We start from the raw sequence: 24,800 nt of genomic DNA, 5'->3' as shown, positions 1-24,800 counted from the left end.
CTAAGTGGTATTCTTACCCCTCCCACGGCATTGAACAAATTCGCACAAGCGAACCGCCGTTAACTATTTTACACTTGCTAACGTCCATTACCTCTACGAACCAGGTTTTAATTCTTCGTCATGCTCCGTGTAACGAACATGATGTAGGTACTCGCCCGAGTCGTGATGAATATACGTGAATTTTTACCGCACGATATTGGTTTCGCTATTCCTTACCGCACAGTGAAGGTTATTGACATCCGGAGTTCCGCAACGTCGAGTTAAGAGCACGAGTATAAGGAACAAATTCCGCGGCGGTGATGGCGGAGGGATGGGAGGGGGAGGAAGGGGGTAGTTTTACGTTATCCCAAGGCAGGAATATTGCGTTGGCAAGCGTGTAACAGTCATTTCCGGGTCAAGTCGGGAGTCGATCGCATTGCCTCGGCTCCTATATTCAAGAATGAAACGAGCGACGCTCCGTATATCTTGTAGCAATACTACCGATGACCACGATCACGGTTACCATGCTCGTATATAATTCCAACTCGAATAAACGTATATTACAGGTATATATTCTACGTGGAAGGGGAGAAATGCTCTGTACACACACACACGGCGTGTTTTGACACATTCGCATGCCGAGAAAACGACGACGACAACGTGAATAATGAATAACAAAAAGCCAGGGAGCTTTGACCGGTTTTCGACAATCGCGTGGTTAATTGCGAACAAGGGAAGAAAAGTTCCGTCTGTAATCCCGGGGTTGAATAATGCGCGAACGGTATAAACAGTACTTACTAATCCTTGGGTAATCCCCGTGCATCGGGATACATAAAGGATCTCGCTAAGCGTTCAAATATGTATGTAAATGAAAGAGAGAATACGAGCTTCAGCGCTTCGCGAAAGCGTCGCGGCGTCTCTCTTATTGAGATATTAATTCACGCTCCGTTACGCTTAGGCGTCAAGTGTTCATCCACCACCGCGAAATCTACCCTTCACCGTCGCCTTGAGGGAGGAACAAAATAAAAAAAAAAAAAAAGGGGGAGAAGTAAAAAAGAGAAGAGGTGCCATAGGCAATTTCTCCCGCGGTCATAAATGACGCTGGTATAACCGGAACCAGCCTCGTCAAGGGTGGTGTTTTAGCCAAGATTTACGGGAAGGTCGTGCCGATCCCGCGACCCCGAAACCCCGCCCTAATTGAACACCGGTACGAGTAGGTACACGCCATTAGTTTCGCGATGACGTATAGGAATATACATCTAAGGTAGCAGAGGGGATGTAACTACGACGTGTGATGCAATTATCGGGAGACACGCGTTATATCAACCCAAAGCGCGACGAGCCGGCGCCGTGTAATCAAGCTCCCGCACCGTCCACGTCTGGTGAACTCGCGTCTTGTCACCGTGTTATAACAAGGACGAAACCTTTGGACCAGCCACCGCGGCTATTGTCAACACCAATTTGTTCGATCACGCGGTGGGGTTCGTTAGCATAGAATTGTACCTTTACTGTTCACTGAGATCTTCGCACTAACGTAGAGCAACGGAATTCAGGAGCAAAGGTATACGGAAAACAGAAAGAGATTAGATTTTAGTCAAAAAAACTGTGGGAAGAAAAAAAAACACCCGTGCCAAATATATTTTTTTTTACTGCAAACGCAGCACATTTTACTCTGCACAAAGTGGTTTTTACCTGTTTACAGAGTAAAATCTGTATTTTACGGTGTATATTTTGCCAAAAAAAACGTAATGTGTCCTTCGTTTCCCGAAGTTTTGAGTAAAATCTACACTTTTGTCGAGAGCACGTGTAAAGACGAGTGGGACGAAGATGAAGGCGTGAAAGAGAAACGGGAATATCGGAAGCATAAGTTGCGGTGCCGACGCGTCGATTTATTCTTACCCTCCGACAAATCTTGTTCTGATATTTTGATAGGCGAATATAGAGTGCCGTTATTGGAATTGACGGGGTGGCGGCTGCTAGTCACTTGTCGACACCAGATTCAGACCGCGAGTTCGCAAATATATCGAAACCCCCATCCGTCAGTTCTGCACTTCTCCATCTTTCGTGCCCAGGAGGAGGCAAGAGAAACGAACCCCGAGGCAATAGAGCACGGAATAAAGCTGTGAATCTAACCGTGAAAGTAAGCCGTGAAGAACCAATCTTTCTCCCAGGATTCGAGAACCACCTTCGATATCAGGTGTTGAGAAACTTCGAGGGATCCAAATATTGCCATGAGAGACCTGAAAACGAAGAGTGTCTGTGTGTTTTCTTTTTTTTCTCACCTTTATTTCTTCTCTTCCGTTCTCCAGCAAAAATTTCTAGAAATTTTTCCGCGGTTGATCCTGTTCGAAGCACTGGCGAGAACCGGAAGCTGCAACTCTCCCTCTCACTTCCTCGGTAGATTTTAATAACATCGAATGCGTAGCGGAGCGAATGGCTCGGCTGGAATTGGTTCGAATCCTCCTCTTGACGGGGGGGAGAGGCGGGGTATCCCTGCCTGAAAGCGAAGGGACGGCAGAAGGAGAGCGACTTCCGGTACGCAGGGTAACGAGTCATTTCCTCTTCGTCGCTCCGTCACCCCATCCCGCCTGCAGTCCTACCTCGACCCCATTCCTCACCGGAACCACTAAAGCTCCTCCAATATTACCGGCTAAATGCTCGCCGGCTATGACTGGCTGGCTGGTTGTCTGGAGCAATGCCTTCCTTGGAAACTGTGAGCGAGTGTAAAGCTCGAGTAATCCTGGGAAAAGCGTTTTTCATCCAGTTGTGCGGAGGGGAGAAAGACGAGTCACGTCCTTGCGAGGACTGCAACCACTGCCGGAGAGGGAGAAACTTGTATTTTGTTTTCGAAAAGTGAAGAATAATTTCGCACGATATTTCATATTTTCCTTTCAGTTTCCGCTCTCGCCTCTGCACTCCTTCTTCGTCGTGTTCTCGGCCTTTCCTCGGTCACCGAGAACTGTCATTGGCGATGACAAGAGGGTGCACCACATCACGTTTAATATCCATTATACTTGCCTATTCCCCGGTGTGAGAGATACGCCTGCAGGCGGCGGCGTATCCGAGTTAAGAGCTTTTTCGAAGAACAAGAAAAAGAAGAAGAAGAAGAAGAAGAAGAAGTTGGGCGTGATAAGGGAGCGGAAGAGAATGCGAGAGAAGGGGCGTGGAAAGGGTGGCAAAAAAGCAAGGGGGCATTAAGGTCGCCGCACGTACCCAGCATCCGAGCATCAATATCTATAAGGCTTCTTTGTTATTCAAAGTGAGGAAGAAAGTTCCGAGAAAGCCGAGGAGTACGCTTATTATACACACACGTGGCTGCCGAGGGAATCCCCTTCCAAGGTATTCGGCGGTGTTCGTAGTCGCGGCTACGCTTCGGTTCATGAATTCATCTTCATTTAAAATGCTTTCAGTAATTCGTGTTGGTCGTAGTTCCGACTTAGCCACGCTGGCCAAACGAGTATCCTTCATATCCGGCGTCGTTAACTCGGCATATCACAAAATACACTCAAGGGACCGATGAAACTGGCGATTAATCGGTCGTTTCTATGCCGTAATAATTCACTTCTGATTGTCATAGATCTAACAAGTAACATTGTGGTACAAGAGACGGGGATTTTCCGTAAGGTAATCACATCAATCGGATCTGGACCGGCACACATGACGCTAGAGCGATTCGAATTGCCTGTTTGCACTGTCTGATGGTATTAAGTTTTATTTTTTTTTTTTTTTTTGTTTTGCACCCGTCAAGAAACGCGCAACCGGCTCTAAGCTCTGCCTGGATTCCTCACAGAATTTGCGGTAACGAGACGGAGGATGACTCGGGCTCGGAGCTGGAGCTGCGAGTCTATCTGGCTTCTGGGTTATTAGTAAGCTTATGGTCGGCGGTGCAGGGACAGACTGAGTGACGGCACGACAGACGAAGGTACACATAGCCGGGAAATTAGGTAGGTAAATCCTGCAGGAGTGTATTAGATGTATGTGTCTTGCACAATGGAGCCGAGGAATAGAATAGAACAGAATAGAATGGAGTAGAATTTTAGTACCATGACACAGTGTCTTCTAGGTGACGTCACGTGGGTGCATAATTCACGAAATTCACGAATTCGCAAAATAAATAGAGAGACAGAAAGAGAGGGAGAAGAGAGAAAACGTCAAGTACACTGCAGTGCTAATATCCCTGAACGATATGCTAGATTTTACAATTTGTGAGGGTCCACCCTTTCGATCTTGCGCTCGTGGTTAAAACGCGATTCTGCCTATTATACCCGAAAGCAGCCTTTCTGAGCCGGATATTTTTCCCTGCAGCTGGGGATTTATTTCTGTGTGGCATTAAATTGGAGCCCTTCAATTATTGCGAACCAAAGCTAGGAGTCCATTCGCTCCAGAAGAACTGCTGGTTTAATTTCTCCTACCACGTTACAGCTTTATAGTCGGCTGAGGCACCGGTGGAGGTCGTCGACTATTCATGCGGTATTTCAAGGTATTAAAGTCCTGGAAATGTGACGAAGAGTACCTTTCGAGTTTCTAGATTTATAATAAATGGCTAGAGGCTGAAAAGTGCTTCCCTCATTTTTCACCAGCGTTTCCGTTTTCTTCTCATAATTCACGCAGCCGGTACAGTCGCGTACCAAAATTGCGTGAAAATTGCGGAGACTTCTGCTTCGCATCTTATTTCAGCGAAGGGAAGTCAGATGAAATCCCTCTTGCTATGAAATTGGTTCTTGGCTTGCCTGCAGGCTGAAAATCGCGTGTACAATGCCGAGCTTACGGAGTCCGTAAAACAGACTGCAGTAGAAAAAGTGACGCGGCGAAAGAAGGTAAACAAATGAAAAAAGCTCGAGTGAAAATAAAATGAGAATCGAGATTGGATAGCACGGCATTCGGATTGAGTTAATTGCTGAGGAAGAGCAATTCTTCTCTACTTGTCGTCTGCGGGACAAACCGATTGTCCCTGATCTCTCACGCCCAACGAATTTCGAGATAAGATTGGGCCGCGTTCCAATCTGGCAAAGATCATTCCGTTTCTCTTTTGTGCTTATTCGGAAGCCCTCCTCATACCTCCTCGGCGAGTCTCGACTCTCCGGCTTTGTTTGAACTTCCCGTTCGACTGCCGTGTAAAAAGAAAATAAATACGGTCCATGGTGTATTATCTGTATGGCCGCAACTTGTATGTATCACCTACCTTGTATATCCAAAGATACGTACACGGTAGACGGAACTTTTCACCTCAGGGAACAACTGATTCAAACTGTCCCGAATAGGCCTGCATTACATTATTGACATTTTGAAACCGGGTCAAGATGTGGCGCAATGTTGTTTTTGTGATGTCTTCCACATCGAGAATCTTGGAAATGGAATAGGAACCCTTCGTATTAGGATTGGATTCTGCATTGGATTGGTGAATCCATTTTAGGTGATGTACAAGTGACAATGGTAAGTGAATATGAAGAATTGAAATTCATCCGCGACTGGGCGTGATCACTTATCGAGAAGATTAGACGAGTAGTTTTACTTAGTTAATTCATTTCAAGCATAGGCTCTACACTTTTCTGTAAAACAGCACTGTACAGCTGACGGCGTAATATTTCTCTGCAAACTTATGCTTATTGGTATAGTCAGTTGATTTGCCAAAATTTTATTTGAGGTCGAATTATACTCTTTCGTGCACATATACCGGTCATTTTTAAACAATGGGATTCTTTTCGTAAGGTCCGGGAGAGAGATGGATAAAGGAAACAAAAAAAAAAAAAAAAGAAGATACTTTTCACCTGTTCGAGCAAGTTTTCCCGCGATTTATCATCGTTTATGAAATCTCATCGCTTGGCCGAACATTTCAAAGAGGGTCTTCAAGCGCCGTTTACATCTCTGAAAGTCGGCCTTCGCCAAAATTCAAAAAGCCAAATGAGGGCACCCGGAATCGCGACTTAATATAAAATCGCGAGCCCTTAATTTGCTTATAAGAATATCACCCGCGGAGCGAGACCCTGCAGGGTTGAACCCTCAGTCCTCTCATAAAACCAAAGTTTGGCTACCTCTCTTCACTCGCTGTTTCACTCAAATTCCCCCACTCACGAGCTCGCCCTTTTACTTCTCGGTGCAGTACATCATCCCTCACAGCAGCGCTGTTTCGTACCCAGCTCAAACACCGACCGCACCTCGCAGCAGCAGCAGCAGCAGGCGTAGCAACCCTTCTGGCGTAAATTGAATTTTTTTCTCTCTTAATGAAGCCGGGTTGAAATAAATGTCGTATTTATTCAAATTCTGTCACATTTTCACCCCGCGTTTATACGTACAGCGGCCTAGCCTCGCAACGAATAGCAAAGAAGCGAAATAATTCAGCGACCACACCCGAACTTCGAAACTTCTCCAAGACTGAACTCTTGAATCAAGGGAAACGAGAAGTCCGCATTCGTTCTTGATAACCCGGAGTACTAAATTTGCAATTTACCGTTTCTACCGCGTGTTTTTCCTGCACCGTCTCGCGCTAAAACAGCAGATCGAGCTTAACTTCAAAGAGAAAACGGAGGGAGAGAGCAACGTTACAAAAAACGCAAACAAAAAAAAAAAAAAAAAAGAATAGATGAAGAAAAAGAAAGAAAAAAGAAAAACAAAACAACAAGTACAGAGAAGGTGTAGGAGAAAGTTGAGAAAAAATTTCCTCTCTCAAACGCCCCTTGCCTATATAATGAAAAGTTTGTATCCGCGGCAAACGGGAAAGTTTGTAATGAGGAATCTTTATGCCTTATTCTCTCAACTTGAGATATTAAAGTAATTAGAAATTATAGCGACTCAATATATAAAAACGACGCGAAGAGATTCTCTCTGAAAGTTGAACAAGGATGCAGAATCTCTGCGTCTCGCTCACTCGAGTATCGATTGTACATTTTTTTTTTTCTTTTTCCACCATCCGCGACAAGGCTTGGAATTCAATGATGGAAATTCGATGGCCTGTATATATTCGGCTGGCACTTTGCGTCTACGAGCCGAAAGAAGATAGATAAGTTAAATTTGCGTGAAAGAGTTTGATGGAGGCGCGGAAAACTTTGAAAGGTTAAACTTTCTAGTCGCATGGCAACTGCTTTTCCGAAAACTTTTACCAAAAGAGAATTCTAGACTTTGAGCCGCGGGGAGCAAAGGTCGGTAGGTTTATTACGACAAGGCGAGTGGAAAGGATGAAGGAAACAAACTGGCGAGAAGAGGAGAAGAGTCTCGACGGAATGAAGTACCTACGAAGTGACGCGAAGGCGGCGCCGGAAATGCACCAAGCGCTTCTCTGCATTCAGACAAGTCAATGCAGCATCGAAAGCTCGGCTTTCACCGTTTGACGGAAACACGCGGCGCGAACTCCGACGGTTTGCGGTTCTCCCCGGGGAGGAATTACGCAATCAACAGCTGCAACGTATCTGCAAACAAGCCAACACTCGCGTACTTTCATCGAATACTCCGCTTCCGGTAGGCTCAACAATTGAGCCGCATTGGTCAATTTGCCAATTGGCCAATTACCGCGAGGAGAAATCAAACAGCCGAAGTGTTAATCGGATTGCATCTGGTCTTCACGATCCGCAGAAAAAGCGCATTATTGGCGAGGATCGAGGGGCGGGGAAAATGATCGGAAACGAGACACGCTTCTGGAATAAGGGGACGAGTCGGCCACGATTCCCGGTATAATCTGGCCAATTAAACGACCCAATGTTACACGTTTTTGCGTGGCGATAAAATCAGCCTGGAGTTTAATTAAATTCTAACCAGATTCTCGCCGTCCGACGTCACCGACGTTGTTACATTGTTTTTCAAACCGATCGCGACAGACCCGCGACCCAAGCTGTCAAACGAATACTGATTACAATTGAACCTCGGGAATAATGCGATTACAAGAAGACCGATTCGTTCCGGTTCCCAGTTCGGATTAAAGCGGAAGAATCGAGAGTTTTCCGGACGCTCTGTAGCTCCGACGATTTCGCGTTAAAAGGCACCCACCCTTGAGGAACAAAAGGAACTCGGACTCTCCGCACAGCTATCTCCATGATTGAAAAGAGCAACTCCAATTAGTGGATAATTTGATCGAATTGAGAATATAACGCCACTGCGCATCAGCCCGGAAGCTGGCATTTCAGCATCGACCCGAAAGCCGTTGGGTTCTGAGATTGGAATTGAAAAGCGGTGAAATAACGAGAGCAGGAAATGCGCTCTCTGGTACCGCTGTGGATATTCTTATCCGTCTTTAAATTCCCCAGCTGCCGTCGCTCGATCCGCGTGTACATTGCGACAAAATATGAGCGTAGACTACCCGTTGGGAGTGATTACCCATGGAAGCGGTACCGTCAGCGAAATCGGTGAACGGGTGATCTTCGAATCCAAAGGTTCTCGTCTCTTTCCTGCCACGCTCCTCTTCAAGTCCCTTGATCTATTCTTGGTCTCTGTGCTTTCGCGCATCTATCAGTCGATATGAGCAAATTAATTTTGCTTCCCGCGGCTCGATGGTTCGGGGATTACTTACGCTGCGGAAAGTTGATCCCAATTAGCAGTAGCGGCAACTAATCTACATCAGTTACAATCGGGAAGGCGGATCGGTCGGCTCCCTTTTCGTACCGTCCGGATGTTAGATGGGTTTGGTCTGGTTATTACTATTCAAGTCAGTCGCGGAGGTAAACGTGAGACAATTAAAGGGAAACGTGCCAGCCTCCACCTCCACCTCCACCTCCACCCTCAGCTCAACCCCGGCGAGTTGTTCTTCGCTAGTTCTTCACCGGCAAGAAGGTTTCCGCGGTGGAAGGAGCGCCGAAGAGTTACTGGAGTTCCGAAGATGAGAGCGTGTGACAGATTCCCCTCGTCAGTGTCGGACGCAAACAGTGCCAGAGTTAAATTTTTCCTGCCCTTCTGCGACTCTCAGATGACGAAGCATCCGGCTTCGGTCACCGTTGCGAGACTCGGACTAAATTTAGTGGAAAATAGAATTTTCCCGCCTGCTCATTGGCGGAATCATTCATCCATCCGTACGCTCGCAGACTCAATTTCCCGCGAGATTGACTCGGCCTGTGTGACAATGGCTCAATGTTCCTTCCCGCCTGGTATTCGATATCAGAAACCATTCTGCGTATGGCTGGCAGCTCCCTTCGTCATTCGCTGTTAGTCATTCGAATACTCTTGCACTGGATTCCTTCTGGCAGCATTTGTCACACGTATTATATGTATGTGCAAAGAGGTCCACCCACCCACTCACGCGAGGGACAGAATAACAGATAAAGTTTCACCGAAGAAGAACCGAGCTCGGGTCACCGAGGGAGGCAAGGCAGACTTATGGCTAATGTGTGAGTGGGGTGACAATGAAACAAAGATAGGGACTCGAGCTGTGACGAATCGCGACTGGCCGCCTTGAATACCGAAATACCGTAGACGATCTCTCATCAGCTTTTCAGGAGCCCCTTTTTTGTCACTGTGTTTCTTTTTTTTCTCCTCCTTCTCCTCCTCCTCGTAAGGTGATCCAGCGGTAAAAGTAAAAGGGAAAAAGAAACAACGAAGGTTGAAAGTGACGTAAAGGAATAAGCTGATTTCATCAGGGGCGTGGTTGGAAAGCACAATTACGGTTAACTGCGGTAGCGCACCGAGGCTACGTTTACGTTCAATTGGATTATTTGTTTCTTCAGCCTAGGCGTCTCGCTGCAGGAGCGCGGACTGGAAAACGGAGTGAAACTGACTGTGCAGAGGGGGGTTAAAAATAAACTATCTCGAAGCGCGGAAAACGCGACCCGATTCTAAAACCGCGGTTAGTTCAAATCGTTCCCTTAGCGGTCCGCGGTCGTAGAATTTTAACATGAAAAGGGGCAACTAATTGCGTAAGAGGATAGGAAAAGCGAACTGCACGAAGGAAGGGGAAACGGGGGAATGGAAATAGAGGATCCCCCTTCAGACCGGGAACGAGATTCGAGTCGTGACCCAATTTCCATCGGGGCCACTTCGCCTCTAACTCCTTTTACTATCGGAGCTTCTCCCTTCCGTTCTCTGTTTCCTTGTCAAGACTTTTTCCAAGCAAACGGTATTCGTCACCCCGACTGTGACAGATCGCATTAGCCTAGCAAAACTCGTCATCACCTCGCAGTATGGTATATCCTGGGTTTCATTACCGCCATCCTCCGCGGTCACTTAATCAATCCCTCCGTCAGACCGTGTTCTGTCACTTAGTCCGCACTGAACTGGGAGTGAGAGCCAATTTCGTTAACAGCCCTATACCATCTCCCCTTATGGTGGACACCCAGGGTGCTCGGTATTTCCCTGGGCTACGACTTGTGTTACGGGGACTCGACGTAAAGGTTCTACACATTGTTGGAAAAGCTTCGGTTTGATACCGACGCGCGTTTTAAGCCGGTGCTACATTTCGTGCTGACATCCATTCCACGAGATGCACGCTGAACGGTGATTTCAACGGAAATTGCAAAAGTTTGATGTTATTCTCAAGTACACGCAGATCTTTAAAGGAGAACAGAGATTTTGTTACTTCGCTGAAAACGATCGCGAGACGTAAAGAGGAAAACTAGACAACGTTGAGGTTCTGTCGGTAAGTGTGTTACGTGAATCATAATCGATATGAGATGTATTGGAACGGTGCAGTAATCACGCGTCAATAAGTTAAACCAAGTGAATAAAACCCTCGACTGACTGAGCTCAGATTCGGTTTAAGGATTAAGCCATGCTACGTTAACTCAGATTGTAAGGGTTACAGCCGATTATCGTTGCCTGAATACAAGGTGCCTGTACCATAGAATGCAGTCAACTGCAGAGAGAATTCCACCCTTCCACTCGAGGATGGGAAAATCAGATAACTGAACGCGATATTCAACGATCAACATTAGGGGGCGGGTTTAATTATCATCTGTATACATGCCCAGCTTGGTTTGTGGATATGCAGGGTGTAGTAAAGGCTGATGGCGAGCAACGCAACGCCTTTCGAATGGATGTATTAACCTACATACATACCACGAGTTAGGATTTCGATCCAAGGGTGGCTGGTTTCTCCGAAGGCGAGGCCAAAGGGGAGCGAAAAATGGAAGACATCAGACTCCCGCAACGTGAGAGACATAATCCTGGATCAGCGCCAAATAACACTCTTACAATAGGCGGCAAAAAACCATCCTGCAGAACTTTCGCACTCGTTTCATCTGTCGATGATTGTTTCCAAATCCGCAGAACTTCGCAACGTATTCCATTATAGCTCACTGCCGTCTCGCCGTCGGGTTTATTATTAATGCGTACGTTAGAATAGCTTCAAAAATACAAACGCTCAAATTCGTTCGTTGGATTCAATGCAAAGTTCTGATTGCTCGTACATATTTTGGTAATGAATTTCGAGTCCCTTTTTGGAATGAAATATCGGTTAATGCTGCTTCCTCCGTCGTAACGTTTCTAAAATATTCGATGTGACAATACGAATGCACGAATACCTACGAATCCTAGGTGACTTCAAGACTACCGTCCAACGCTTCTCGCCGTTCTTACTTCCGGAGTCTCGAATCTAAATTCAAATGAAGTTGAGCTGGGCGGATTTCACTTGGTCGCGCAGATCACGATATTGATGAAATCCGGAATACTAATCCTAAATCCGCGCAGTCCGCTCTGAAGAACTGCGAAACTGCAGCACCCCCATGTCGCCAAGTATAATCTACCTAGCTGCAGGTTATAGTAGCTCAAAGATACGTCCCGTACGGATATAATGTACAACATACATACGGCAGATATACAGTATATCAACTCTGAGTGGTATAAACCGTAAAAGGAATACAATGCCGAGAGTACTAGGAAGCGAGCACCCTCTTCGATCCATGAGTACTCCACTCACGCCAACCCGACAGAGAGGGTGAGTATATACGTATATGTACATCACGTATAACGTACATACGTGAATGCAGGAGCGTCGTTTGCCGGAGAGAAAACAGATACGGATAACCCTGTTTCTGCACCGGTAAAACCGGAGCGCCTAGATAAACTTTTGAAAACAAATGCAGAATTGCGTTTTCTATACAGTCGGTATCCTCGGTGTACGTATAGGAGCTGGATCCAGTTGTCGGAATCACTATAAAGCTTATCCATAATCCCCAAGTTTTCGAGTAAGTCCTCGAGGGATGAAGTGTTTCCCGGCGAAGAGAAAGGGACGGCTAAGCATTGTACGAGTATACGAACACGACGTCGAACGAACTCTGAAACGAGAATGGTCTGAGCCGATCCCGTTGACAAATGCGACAAGGACCGGAGTTGTCATATTTCCAAGAAAATGGCGCAGCGGCGTAACTTCGTTTTCGCGCAAAGTCGGAAAACCTCGAGATTTCCGAATCTTCGGCAGAAGTTAGATTCAGCCTATCCGAACGAGGCGAGAAAATTATACACTCGCGACGTTCTTTGAGAGTAATTAATAATCCATCGAGAAAATTTCGACGACGAGGAATTCTCGCACCGTACGTTGAGAGGAGCGAGAACTTCGCTGAAGAGCAAACTTATACAGTTTACCCGTTTGGTATAATTACATGAAATTTTTTCCCCGTCTCTAGGTTTACAGCATCCGAGTATCAGAAGCGATACCGAGACCGCAGGGGAAGATTGATGACGAAACTATTGCGAGGTCCCCGAGTCTATTATATTGTAGGCCTGATTACCGAACATGAGTGTAGAGTTTTGGTACTGATGAATCTATCAGAGTGGAATTCCCGCAGGAGAATGTTCCTAATCAGTTGGTACGTCGGAGTAGCGAGGAGGAACGTGACTCTGAAACGCACGAGAATAATGCAGGAGCATGATTGATTCCGAAGAAGGGTAATAAAAAAGGTTGGTGTTGGTACAGCTCGGAGCGCGGTCGGTAAAAGTGGCCCGAGGCACATTTGAATACAAACAGCTTTTCTTCCCTCATCTTCACCCTGATAAATCATTCCGCCTATATTAATGACGTCATTTCCTGCTCCGCCCTATTCCAATCTCCCTTCACAACGCCTTGCTCCGTCGCGAAGCGCAATGTTCACAGTGCCGTTGGAATATTTGGCCTTCTCTGAATGGATTCCCACCCTCCCGACCGACTCGCTCGCTCGTTCGCTGCTAGGCGTCGGTTGCACCCCCGGTTCTTCACCAGCGCGCGACATTCACCGCCACTCAAAGTCCTCGTCGAACACCCCCCGGGGGACATTTGTCAACGGTTAGAATTTCCAACATTTCAAATTATCGGCCTCCCGTCGGCCCGTTTACGCGCTTGTTTTTATTACAAGGGTTGAGGGGGCGGCGTCGCTGCAGCCTGGAAAGGGAACGGGGTTAGGGACCACCACGTTCCAACTTTATTGCCAATCTTACCGTTGTTACCATGGTAACAAATTCGAAAATAGATTTCTCCCATTCCGTTTACGATCACCTTCGCGTTTATTCCTAGCTGAACGACTAACGCCGATCGAAACGAAGCGTCGGATCCAGGTGAACGGATCATAAAAGAAACGGCAGAGTTCGAGATCTCTTTCGTGATTGGTGATGTATTATAAAACACAGTTCTGAACCGAGTTGCGGATAAAAATTGCACCCAGTCGGATTCACTTCGAACACTGAACACTTGTTATACTTGAGCTCGGAACATCCGTTCGGGTGTTATACTTTGCAATCCTGTCCCGTTGTGCGATAATGAAACGCGTTAACCGCGCGTTGACGAGAGGGGGGAAAAGCCAGGCGTTAATACGACGGAAAGAAAAAGAGATTGAAAAACCCAATCACGAAAAAAATGAATTCAAATGAACGGTCTTTTGTCCACGGGCCCCGCGGTGTTTATCGTGGCTTTCGGCCCACGGCCCTATGAGCTCGTCGATTTAGCTCCGTTGTTACTCGAGAGTCCGTGACTGACATCCCAATGAAAAGTTATGGCTTAGCGTCCCCTGCACCAGGCGGACCAGACATTGTCCGGCCCTAGTGCCATTTGATACGGGGTTAATTATAACGCGAAGGAAACACCCCGACCCCCTCGCGACTCGAACTCATCACGTTGCATCCTGAAGGGTCCTCGACGCCCGCTTAATCTCCGTCCAGGAAGATCTCCTCGGGACATGAAGTGAAACGGAGAGAATGAGTGACGAGGAGGGAAAACATTCTCGGGAGCGAGATCAGCGTCTCCCCATTAAGCGACAATCATGCTTCAGCGTTAAAACTCTGGTCATGTGCCGCCACTCTGGTATTCTCACACCCCCGACACTTTAGTTTTCTTGTAAAAAACTCAGATGTTTGTGTTTTTATCGCCCAAAGTTCGAGGTGGAAAATATAAGGACAAATGAATGGTACCCAATAGTTCCACTCGATTTACTGTGCGCGTATCAAATGGCGGAAGTGCGCGTCTCGTACGTCATCCTGTCAGGACCGATTCGCAATTCTTCGCGTCTTTTCTCACCGCAGATACACGTGTAGGAGGGAAAATGTCGGCTACTCCTTACTCCTATTACCTTTTTGTGCGAAAGAAACGTCGCCTTGGTCTTTTTCGGGGTGTCGGTCTTTGCCAAAGTCAATTGAAATTCAGCCCGAGTGAACTTCGGGATTGCACTAATCGACCATCGATGGTCGGGGGATATGGCCTGAGCTTTATATCGTAAACAGTGGCCCCGGACACACCTCGACATTATGGGGCGTAAAAGGTTTCCGAAGCAAGATCCGCGCGCCGAGAATTTTATTTGATTATCAGCTGGGATCTACTCGATTCACGGTAAGCGATTTTTGATCCTGTTTTATGGTACTTATACCGCCTTCGTCTCGCGGTCGGATAAGCGCGTAGAGCTTGCCGAGTCGAGGCCAAACTGAAAGGGCAGCTTTCAACTAACGCAAGAAAACGGTTCTCCAGTGGTATTTCAATGACGGTTAATCGCGGGATGCAGCTGGGCACTTTGAGCCATTGGCCATTCCCGGAAAGTTTCCATCGAGATTTTCAATTAAATTCCATCAGCCAGTCGGCTTTGTACTTTAATGAAACTCCAGCGACTGCTGCCGCTGCTGCTGCTCTGCTGCTGCTGCAATTGCACGATTGAAACTCCGGGAAGAAAATTGAGACCCAACCTCGTGTTTGCCACAAACTATAAGTTGACTTTACTGGCCGTTCAGTTTACTTAAACGCAACCCTGACTTCCTTAGCTTTTCACAGCGGTCCAACATTCCGAGAAACCTGCCCTTATATCTTCCAATCAACGATTCTCTAAACCTGGGCGAGTTTGAAATTGGATTTTTCCAGGGATTTTCAGAGGAATTCGTTCTCTCAAAGGAGCTCTCTTTTAAAGCGGATGTACTTCGATTCTTATCCCGCAGTGAATGCACGAAGATAAAGTTTCGTTCGCATTTAGTGTATTTTCATTGTTTTGAAACTCATTAGGAACAGTTATCGGATATTGAAAAATTATTTTGAATCACGCCTTCAAAAATGTTCCAACGCGAGTGTAAACGTGGCTCGGTATAGAAATGCCGAGAGAGAAAAAAAAACAGAGACTTGTTCACAGCGCAGAGTATACAAGTTTGAAAAATATTTGCGTTGCAAAAAATGAAGCACGCATCAGTATCCCTCTAGAAATGGAAATCCAAGACAGGCTCTCCGGCCTCGACTTCCGGTTGATACCGAGGGGAGATTCGTGTGACAAATTTAGGAATTTTTCGCGAAAAAAGAGGTAGCAGGAAAAAAATCCTGAAAGATCCATTAATAACGCGGTATATACGTCAAACGGTCATTTATTTGACGGGCTTGAAGACTTTGTCAATCCTACGCCGCAGAGTCGTTATTAAACCTGCGGACGATGCCGCATCATTGGCACGGAAAATAATCGCGAGAAGATAATACGCGAAAAAAATTGGGGAAAAAATATAGAAGGATCAGCTTATTGACAACGGCGGTCTTATTCAGGATGACAAATATCACGAGTGAAATTCTTATGTTTCTAGCTTCGCACGTGCAGTACGAGTGCTTCAACATCGACTATTTTCCAAGCGAGGAGTACAGCCCAGATCCCAACGACTCGACAATGGCCATACCGTGTAAGTGAAATTTCAACGTTGTATGTATACCTACCATTGGTGCATGGCTCTTCCAGCGCTTCCTTCCTTCCTTCCTTTCTTACTTTCTTGCTTCCCTCCGACGCTTACTGATACCAGCTAGCACTTTGCCGTGAACTGTTTAGTGCGCTAATTTCATCAGCTCGAAATAGCTCCGCCACCCTTCGCGAGAGCGGGAGTCCTTTAATTTCTCCCCCCAGGCGTGAATTATAAGTAAATATGGCAGAAGCACCGCGAAGATAGGCGCAAGAGGAGGAGACGAGAGGAAAGAATACACGCGTGCGTGGTATAATAAGATCGCGCAGCGAGCACTCTCGATCAGTCCAACTTAATGGGTATGTATGGAGTCGATGTTGGGGGAGCGATCCGAAACTGCGGATAGCTTTTTATCACGGGGATGGAGGATTACATTTCGAGATGATGTTCGAGTCCCGCGGATTCTCTGCGGGTTTCGAGGGAAAAGTCCTTCGCGCAGCGGCACTAAATTTGTCACGCCGCAGGTGTGACTCGGGGCTGAGAGGCGCACTCCCGGTATATCCAACTTCCCCTCGATAATATATCACGCGATAATTCCGATATTATGTGGGGAACAGAGATGTAACCCGAGTTTGTTTCCCCGAGCAACACCGCTGTAAGGCTCCAGAACGAACATCCACTACCATTCGTCTGATACCGCCGCGTATTTCAAGGGCTTCGAGAAGGGATGACAACAGGATTGATTGTACACCGCACCAATCCCCTCGCTCAGCGCCAATTCCGAGCCAATTTTTCGTAATGATTACGAAATGTTCTTGATAGCAGGTTTCGTCTTTTCAACTCTGTTTTCACATGGGTTCGTAGTTTTTCAAAAACTTTTTTATGTTGAATATACAGAAACAATTTCTCCCTATCGCTGATCCGTTACATTACCTTGAAGAAGCAGCAAATGGGGCAAGGTTGAAATTCCGAATTCGAAAAGTTCCGAAAGCGCTGAAGTCTCAATTTTTTGGTGGCGAAGCTTGAAGTAAAGAAATCGAAACGTCAAAGTTCCGATAGTGTAAAGTTCGGAAAGGGCAAAGTGCCGGAAGGGCGTAACTCCGACAAGTTACAGTTCCATAAGTGCGGGAATGAGAAAATTTAAAAATCTGAAACATCGGAATTCCGAATGATCGAACACTTTCAATTCTGTAAAGTTCTGGCTCGGTGAAATTTCACCACTTTGATCATTATTTGTTTTGGATTTTTCATATTTTCACGTTCGGAATCCCGATCATTCTGATTTACGATTTTTCTGATTTTTTACATCGATTCGTTGAGCAAACCATACTGTGTGAGTATATTTTAACTTTCGGAATTTTACCCGATCGAAACATTATTTTTCCGAATTTCGCTTTATCAGAACCTTACTTTTTGAAACTTTGCTCTACCGTAACTTGAATTTTTGCAATCTTGCATTCCGAAGCTTTCTCGTTCCGTAAAAGTTAGATTTTTTCACCTCAAGTTTCGCCAGCAAATAATTCGAAATTAGGCGCTTTCGGAGCTTTTCAAATCCGTAACTTCAACCCCACCCCCAGCAAACGCCTGCCAGTGAATCAGTTATTCCGTGATCTAGTTCCTGGTTTAAAAATATGTTCAACCAGCAAGGGATGACGAACAATTCGTATAACGTACGGGGCGAGATTTGCGATTAATATGCGCGGTATAGGCTGGCGATAAAATTGAATTGAGTGAGCGGTTAGACGTGTACCGTAAAGGATATCCTCTCGGGGTGCGGGGTGCTTGCGAACTTCCGGTTGAATTTAGCAGCGTGGTTGTCGTAGGTGCGTTTAACAATACATTTGAATGTTCACGGTCGGAAATGCTTTATGTACCCTGCAGGGGTTGAATCTCCGAGTTAGACGCTCCCACCACCGACTACATCCTGCGTTATCCGTGTGTCATTTACACAGGCCTTTCGGCGCTGGTAAATTGTGTAAATTTGCCAGATTAATTGGATTGTTCTTCCTAATTAGTTAACCTCATTAGCGGCGAAAATTGTTTGAATTAATAATTAACAAGAAACAGTACGTTTTAAGCCACTAATTAGCGCTCGAGACGCGAGTCACTGTCTATTGGTTTTCAAACATCAACGGTAGAAGTACGCGTAACAATGATCACGAAATATCGCCTATCAAGGCTGAAACAAGTCCTCTCACCGGCACATCGTTCACGAGGAAAGTCTGTCTTCGTAAAACAATTTCCTCACGCCCTGTCAGCCAGGTTCAGTCGAGGGATAATACAATAATGGCATAGCTTGAGCGTGTAATGTATAGAGGCGCAAACGGATACGGCAATGAAGGAGCGAGTAGAACCAGCAGCCTGCGAAGATTCTAACGAACTTTCCGACACATTTTGCGCAGGTTTAATTGATCAAATTTTAGGGGTAAATTTTGCGAAAGTTTCGGTTAAAATTATTTCACCTGCCTACATACGTAGTTCGTAATCGACGGAATCGAACTGATTGCGACGAATTACCGGAGGTACACTCACGATCGAGGTGTAATTGTATCGGAATAAAGTCTCTTGTGAATTTTCGCTGAATCGGAATCAGCGGACTTCGCGCCACGGTTTCACCGGCGTGAAATTTTTACCCGAGCTTGCAGCGTCGAGTAATTTCGATTGTTACAATTGCTGATCACGTACGGCAGACAAGCAGTGTTAATAATTGATTGGGCGGAGGCGGCGGGACGCCGGCGAAAATGTAATTCCGAGTAAAACATGTTGTAAGATCTAGTCGAGGGTAATGCTATTTCGCCTGTGGCACAAGCGCTCGCGTCTTCGAGAAAATGGGAAAACGACGGATGCTGCTTCGCGTAATTCCGGCGAAACGAGAACTCGCCAGTTATTCCAGGCGTCTCGTTGACCCGTTGCAAAAATTCTCGCCCCTCTCGCCGTGGCGGTGTTTTAAAATATCTATATATACACTTATTTTTCGTTACCGTGAATCATACGTTCATAGCAATCCACTCTTCGGGCAAACAAAGCTTTTCAAAAAATTTCAATTTGCCAATTCGTACTCAGCTTGTTTGAAAATTCTCATTTCTTTTTTCTATCCATTCAGATAGCGATGCCGGGTTTTGTAACTGTCAACTGGTATTAATCTAAACGATGCGGGGTCCAGTCACGAGTAATAATTATACACCGTCATGTATAATTCTACTTTGAAATAGATCCCGCCGCTGGCATGGCAGCTATTGTTCAGCGCTGTGCAGAAGCACGCCAGAACTATTGTGCTAAAATTTTGATCAAATAAAAGTGCACATGCCCGCGAGCGCAGCATATACCACAGATATAGACGGTTGAGTAAAACCATGATCGAACAATTGTGTCGATAAATAATAGCTTCAGGAGTAATATTACGGCAGATATTTTTGGCGGGAAATGTACGACACGTTAGCGATCCCTCGAGATTTTTGTTCATTTGCCCAATTCGCTAATTTTCATTTTATTTTTTTTATTTTTTGTTCGTTCGCCTTATTATTTCGTTGAATTTCTTTGCTGTTTACTTCAACGTGACAAACGATGAAAGGCATGGCACTCGAATTCACACGAGCATCGGGTTCACGTGCAGATGATCAACGGCCCGCGTAATACGCGCGTTTGAAGAGGAGAACAATTTGCGAAAACAATGGAAGTTTTCACCAACCTCTGGCAGCTTTCGTCCCTCGCGAATCGTGAAATAATAACTCGCATGTGTGTACGTATAAACACGTATGACGCATACCGGGTCGATGATAACGGCAAACGATACGAGCTTGGATCAGCTAGTAAAAAAGGTGGTTTGCTTTCGTTGAATTCAGCAAGGCTGCTAATGGAGGTTGTCAATTGTTGTTGTTTGTTATTGGATATGTCCCGAAGCCGAATATCCCTTACGCTTCGCATCCGCCTGTTCTATGTTATGCTGTGATTGTACCACGTCTGTTTAATGCTCTTTACAGACGCTGTGACCAAGTCGACGATGTTTTTTTTAGCGGCGACCCTCCTGCTGGTAGCGGCAGAGGTTTGCTATTTCGCTGCACACGTTTCCCATCCAAAACACCGGCTCTGCGTTTTTATCGCCGGCGTGGTTTTCATAGTTTCCGGTAAGTGCTTAATCAACGTTACTCTTTACGCCCGTTCATCCAGTGCCGTGCAGCAACCGTCTCCCATTGTTTAACGCCGCCGAACATTAACGCGGAGGGTAATTTTTACACGACGAAGAAATAGGACGACGTTCGTTAGAAGGAGATGATGCCCCAAATACACAATGAAATTTCTCTCGTACAACAAACCAAAACGAGGGAAAGTATTTCCAAAGAAGTTTCGGCGCCGCACAGCGTCCCGCTACAAAAACGCATCCTGCAACAAGCTTTCAAAGCCGCAAAAGTACGGGAAACGCTGAGGAAGTGCATATCTCGCATCCGGACGTGGGAGTCGACCGATCTGAGAAACTTTCTACACCAAACTCCGTAAGAAACTTCATGCAGTAACCTCGCGACGAGAATTTCGCCCGGGCTGCAATCTCGGGAACACGACACAACAATTCGCGACGTTTCTTTTTAGCCGGATGTTCCCGCGACGGTTGGGAAAAGCTTGAGAAACCCGTTACTTCCATACGGTAGTTTTATACTCTCCGAACAATAATCCGCGTCTTTATACACCTCGTGTAACAATCTAGGTAGCTGATCAAACGCAGAGACTAAAAAAGTCTGAGACAAGTTGGAGTGAAATTGTGCGCCTTCGATCAGATCTTGTATTTTCTTTTTCAGGATTGCTGATGCTGGTCGGCATGGTGATGTACATATCGGTATTCAAGGCGGAGGTTGGGAGTAAATTAAGAACGAGATCGTCGTTTCAAGTAAGCAATAAAAGATACGAAAAAACTTTTTCCATTTGCGACCGAAAGTGTGGTGGAAGACTTATTCTTCTCATTTTATTTTCTTCTTTCTCCTTTTACGCTACTTTGAAAGACACGCGTAGGATTAATGTCACGCGGACAAAAAAAAAAAAAAATTCTATTTTTCTTACCAGAGGAAACGAGAAATCCCTGGGATATTTTTACTTCTAACTTAATTCCGTCTCGTCATTTTCAGGGTCCGCAATTCACGTACAGATACGGCTTTTCCTTTTTACTATACGTAAGCGGATTCATAACGACCGAAGTTGCTGGTACCTCGGCGATATTTCTGTACATATCCTGGCACCAGCAGGAATGGATCAGGAAAGACTCCCGGCGTAAAAATTATGGGGTTCGTAAAACATTCAGTGCGCAATTTTATTTAACGAACTACCAATTAGTTTCACCCAATCGTTATCAAGGGGGAGTTAATTTACACTTTATTCTACTTTGTTATCGTGTCTACGCGTCGTAAGTCGATGGAATAATGATGCGACAAAACTACGCAACCGTCTTCGTATTCAGTTTATAAGTCCCAACACTTTGCATAATAGCAAACGATCTCTATTTGCGAAGAAGAAAAAGATGGGGGAGAACCATTTTCTCTAATCCGTAGGGAGTCTATCAGCTGGAGCACCACATGCACCAGCAGAATCACGTTAATCACCAAAACCACGGTAGCTTTCTATGCGAGAGGCATCAAAAGCGTTACTTCTTTGGCAGAGACTCCGTGGACGTTGATTTCGACGAATTTCTACCCCCGCCTCCAAGTCTGGACTACATAGAATATCCTAGACAATTCCCGCGGGATCTGACGGCGCAAACGGTAAGACGAAGCGTCGATTAACTCTGATCAGCAAACATCCTTCGATTCGTTTCCCGCAATTTTCTAGGTGAGCACCACCGCCGATGTGCTTCAAGAAGAGTACAGCCCCAGTGCTCAGCACGAATTCGTAACGTTTGACCTTGAGGAGCCGCTTCCGCCGCCACCTCCGATCAGGGAATGCGGATGGGGCTTGGATACGATAAGAAGAACGACTCCCGTCTGATACAGCGTCAGGTACACTGAGAGAAATTTTTAGTTCCGGTTACCGTTCGGTCCTTAACTAGTTTCAATTTTTACCACAATCGAAAAATACAGTTCTAGGTACAAAATGAAAACGAGTTTTCTAGCTGTTACCGGAAAGTCTGGTATCCGTTACTATGCTTTCTGATTACGATCACTGTTACTAGATTTTCATGCAACTATTGCAAAAATTTAACGCTTGTGCAACAATAAATTGACGTTAAAGCCTTGTTTAACTAAAAAAGTAGAGCAAACCTGACAAACTGATTTTACGTTCCAATTACCAAAAAAGGATTGACGATAGCGGAAAATGTTTACGCGTACCTCGTTTTTCGTAATTCCAACAATATTCAAACAGTTTTTTTTAACGATACCTGTTTTAATGAATTTTTTTAGTTACTGTAACAAATGAAATTTTTTCCAGAAATTAGATTTACTTTGCCGGTCATTCGACTTATCGATCGGATGCGGTACCTCGTCTTTGAAGAAGAGTAGCGAAAATAGTTTCCTGCTTTTCAAATTATAAATTACCGTGATAATGTTCTACTTCTATAACTTTACGATTTCGTGTAAAAATTTTATCGCATAATTAGACTTCTTGTTTGTTCAGGTACACAAAACTGGTACAAGAATTTCAATTGGACGACGAAGATGACGAAGAGGATGAGGATGAGGAGGATGGCGACGACGAGGATGAGAACGAAATCGAGGACCCGGATAACATCGACACGTCCAACGATACCGATCGTATTTTAAAGGACAAGTGAATAATCCCGATATGACAAAGTCACGTGGGGGAGAATCTGAAAAAAATTCGAAGTTAACAAAGTTGTGCTGCGATGTCTAGGTACATAAACGTTTTTTTGCATTCTTGGGAAATGATGAAAATTGCAGATTAATTGGAAATTATGCAATGGCATACCCCCCCCCCCCCCCCCTTTTCCCCTTCCATTTGTAACTACGACAGTTTGATGAATAAATATTACACCCTGAAGCAAATTTTGAATGTATATATGTGCATATTGAGATAATTTAGTCCGCACTACTGAGATTCCGATCAACTGCCAACTGTCAACTGTCAAATATTCACGTTGGTATAGGAAAAAAAGTATTATTAATAATGAAAATTAAATAATCGATTCTGTCCTACGTAAGATAACTGAATATGCCCAAATATTCAGCTTACAATCATTGTTATACGCATAATTAAACGCTCAAATGAACATTCTATCGAACTCAACTGATTTATAAATAAATAAATGAATAAATAAATAAGCGCCGTTTCTAAAAGTGATATGTCAATAATTATTTTTAAATTTTCAACAATAGTGTTACGTAATCGCTCGATGGTAATGGACTCGATAAATGAATGGACTGTATCACTAGCTTAAGATTTATATTAAGAGTTGAAAGAAATTGTTTTCGCTAAGAACGGAAGTGTTCAGTGCGGTGTAGCGTTAATGGACGTTAATTTCGATGAGATGAAACGATCGCGATAATCGCGGACCTGCTAGGTGTAATTATAAACATCCGTGCCAATGATCAATAATAATCGTAACTTTAATCATAAATGTCACACGGTATGAAATATGAAATTGTAATGGATAGAGTCGTTGGAGGATCATCACTATCGTCTGTTTCACGCTATTGTTATTCGAATACTTGTCAGGACGATGAGACTAGGCCAACAAATAACAAGAGGTGATTAATTGATGCCATAAAAATTGGAGCCAGTGGCTCGAAGCTTTCGCTCTGAAATCAGTAAGATTCATCGTTTTAAGCTACGCGCCGTTTCTCCCGCGATCTGGGTATATTTTACCCTGTAATAAAGAAAAAAGCAGACGAACTGAAATACTTCAAATATGGTAATTTGTCTATACAGCGATATCGTACGTCGTTATTATAATATTCGTAATTAATCATTTCTAAAATAATATAGTCGAAAGAGAAACTTAAATAAATGCATGACATCGACAGCTGTTAATCAAGATGGACGTCAGAAAAGTTCTGCTCGATACTACACACTGAAAATTACTTACTCTTTAAACCGCTTGCATAATTATTCATATGCAGTTATTGTTTTTCCTCGTTATGCTATATTTTCGTGTTCTTAATTTTGCAAGCAGCCCTGTCGAATCGATTTTCATTTTCATAATTCCCTCTATCTGAAAGGAAATAACGCAGTTGAAATAAATGGTTATTTATACAATGAACAAAATGAGAATAAAAATGGATTCATATCATACTTTGAGTTTCACCCGTTTGTTTCTATGCATAGTTTATTTCTTATCATTAAGAATCATATATATGTTATATATACATATATATATAATATATATTTACAATAAATGTCTTTTTATGAACAACTAAGTTGTGTTAAACATTAAAAAGCGACGGCAAAAAACGTTAAATCTATATTTATTTACCTATAAATAGTATTTTATATTTGATTTTAGTTTTATTTGGATGTATGTGCGTGTGTTGTGCAAGGTAAACGGTATACTAATAAATATAGAATTACGTTTATTATATATTATATAAAAAAATAAATGATTTTCCACTAAACAAATTATAATTTACGTGTAGAAATAGATTTTATTATCGTTTGAGGTCATTGTTGTTGTTATACAGCTGACATAAAACTGGTTACTATTTTCGAATAACTTGACTTTAGGTGAAAAAGTTCTTGGGAATCGTGTAACTTTGAGAAAAATAGGAAATGAGAGAAGTTAAAGAGGTGATAAACGGAAGAAAAAAAAAAAACAGAAAAAATTATTTCAAAAATATGTCGTCAGGTATATTTCAGATTGTAAATGAGACCACGGAATA

The 24,800-nt window shown here is 44.4% G+C and overlaps 1 protein-coding gene across 3 annotated transcripts in view; it reads left to right on the top strand.

Moving 5' to 3' along the window:
• Positions 1-24,524, top strand: part of LOC124297361 (voltage-dependent calcium channel gamma-5 subunit) — a 77,611-nt gene extending 53,087 nt beyond the window's left edge. For all 3 annotated transcript variants that reach the window (XM_046748299.1, XM_046748298.1, XM_046748297.1), the window contains 7 exons: positions 15,901-15,993; positions 19,968-20,111; positions 20,778-20,866; positions 21,102-21,257; positions 21,522-21,731; positions 21,799-21,965; positions 22,582-24,524. In XM_046748299.1, the coding sequence (XP_046604255.1) occupies positions 15,901-15,993; positions 19,968-20,111; positions 20,778-20,866; positions 21,102-21,257; positions 21,522-21,731; positions 21,799-21,954 (848 nt within the window). In that variant the 3' untranslated portion in view covers positions 21,955-21,965; positions 22,582-24,524. The remainder of the gene's footprint in view (positions 1-15,900; positions 15,994-19,967; positions 20,112-20,777; positions 20,867-21,101; positions 21,258-21,521; positions 21,732-21,798; positions 21,966-22,581) is intronic.
• Positions 24,525-24,800: the final 276 nt, after the last annotated feature.

The sequence above is a fragment of the Neodiprion virginianus genome, chromosome 2 (genome assembly GCF_021901495.1).
Source record: "Neodiprion virginianus isolate iyNeoVirg1 chromosome 2, iyNeoVirg1.1, whole genome shotgun sequence".
Classification (NCBI taxonomy): domain Eukaryota; kingdom Metazoa; phylum Arthropoda; class Insecta; order Hymenoptera; family Diprionidae; genus Neodiprion; species Neodiprion virginianus.
This window is presented reverse-complemented; position numbering and strand designations above follow the sequence as displayed.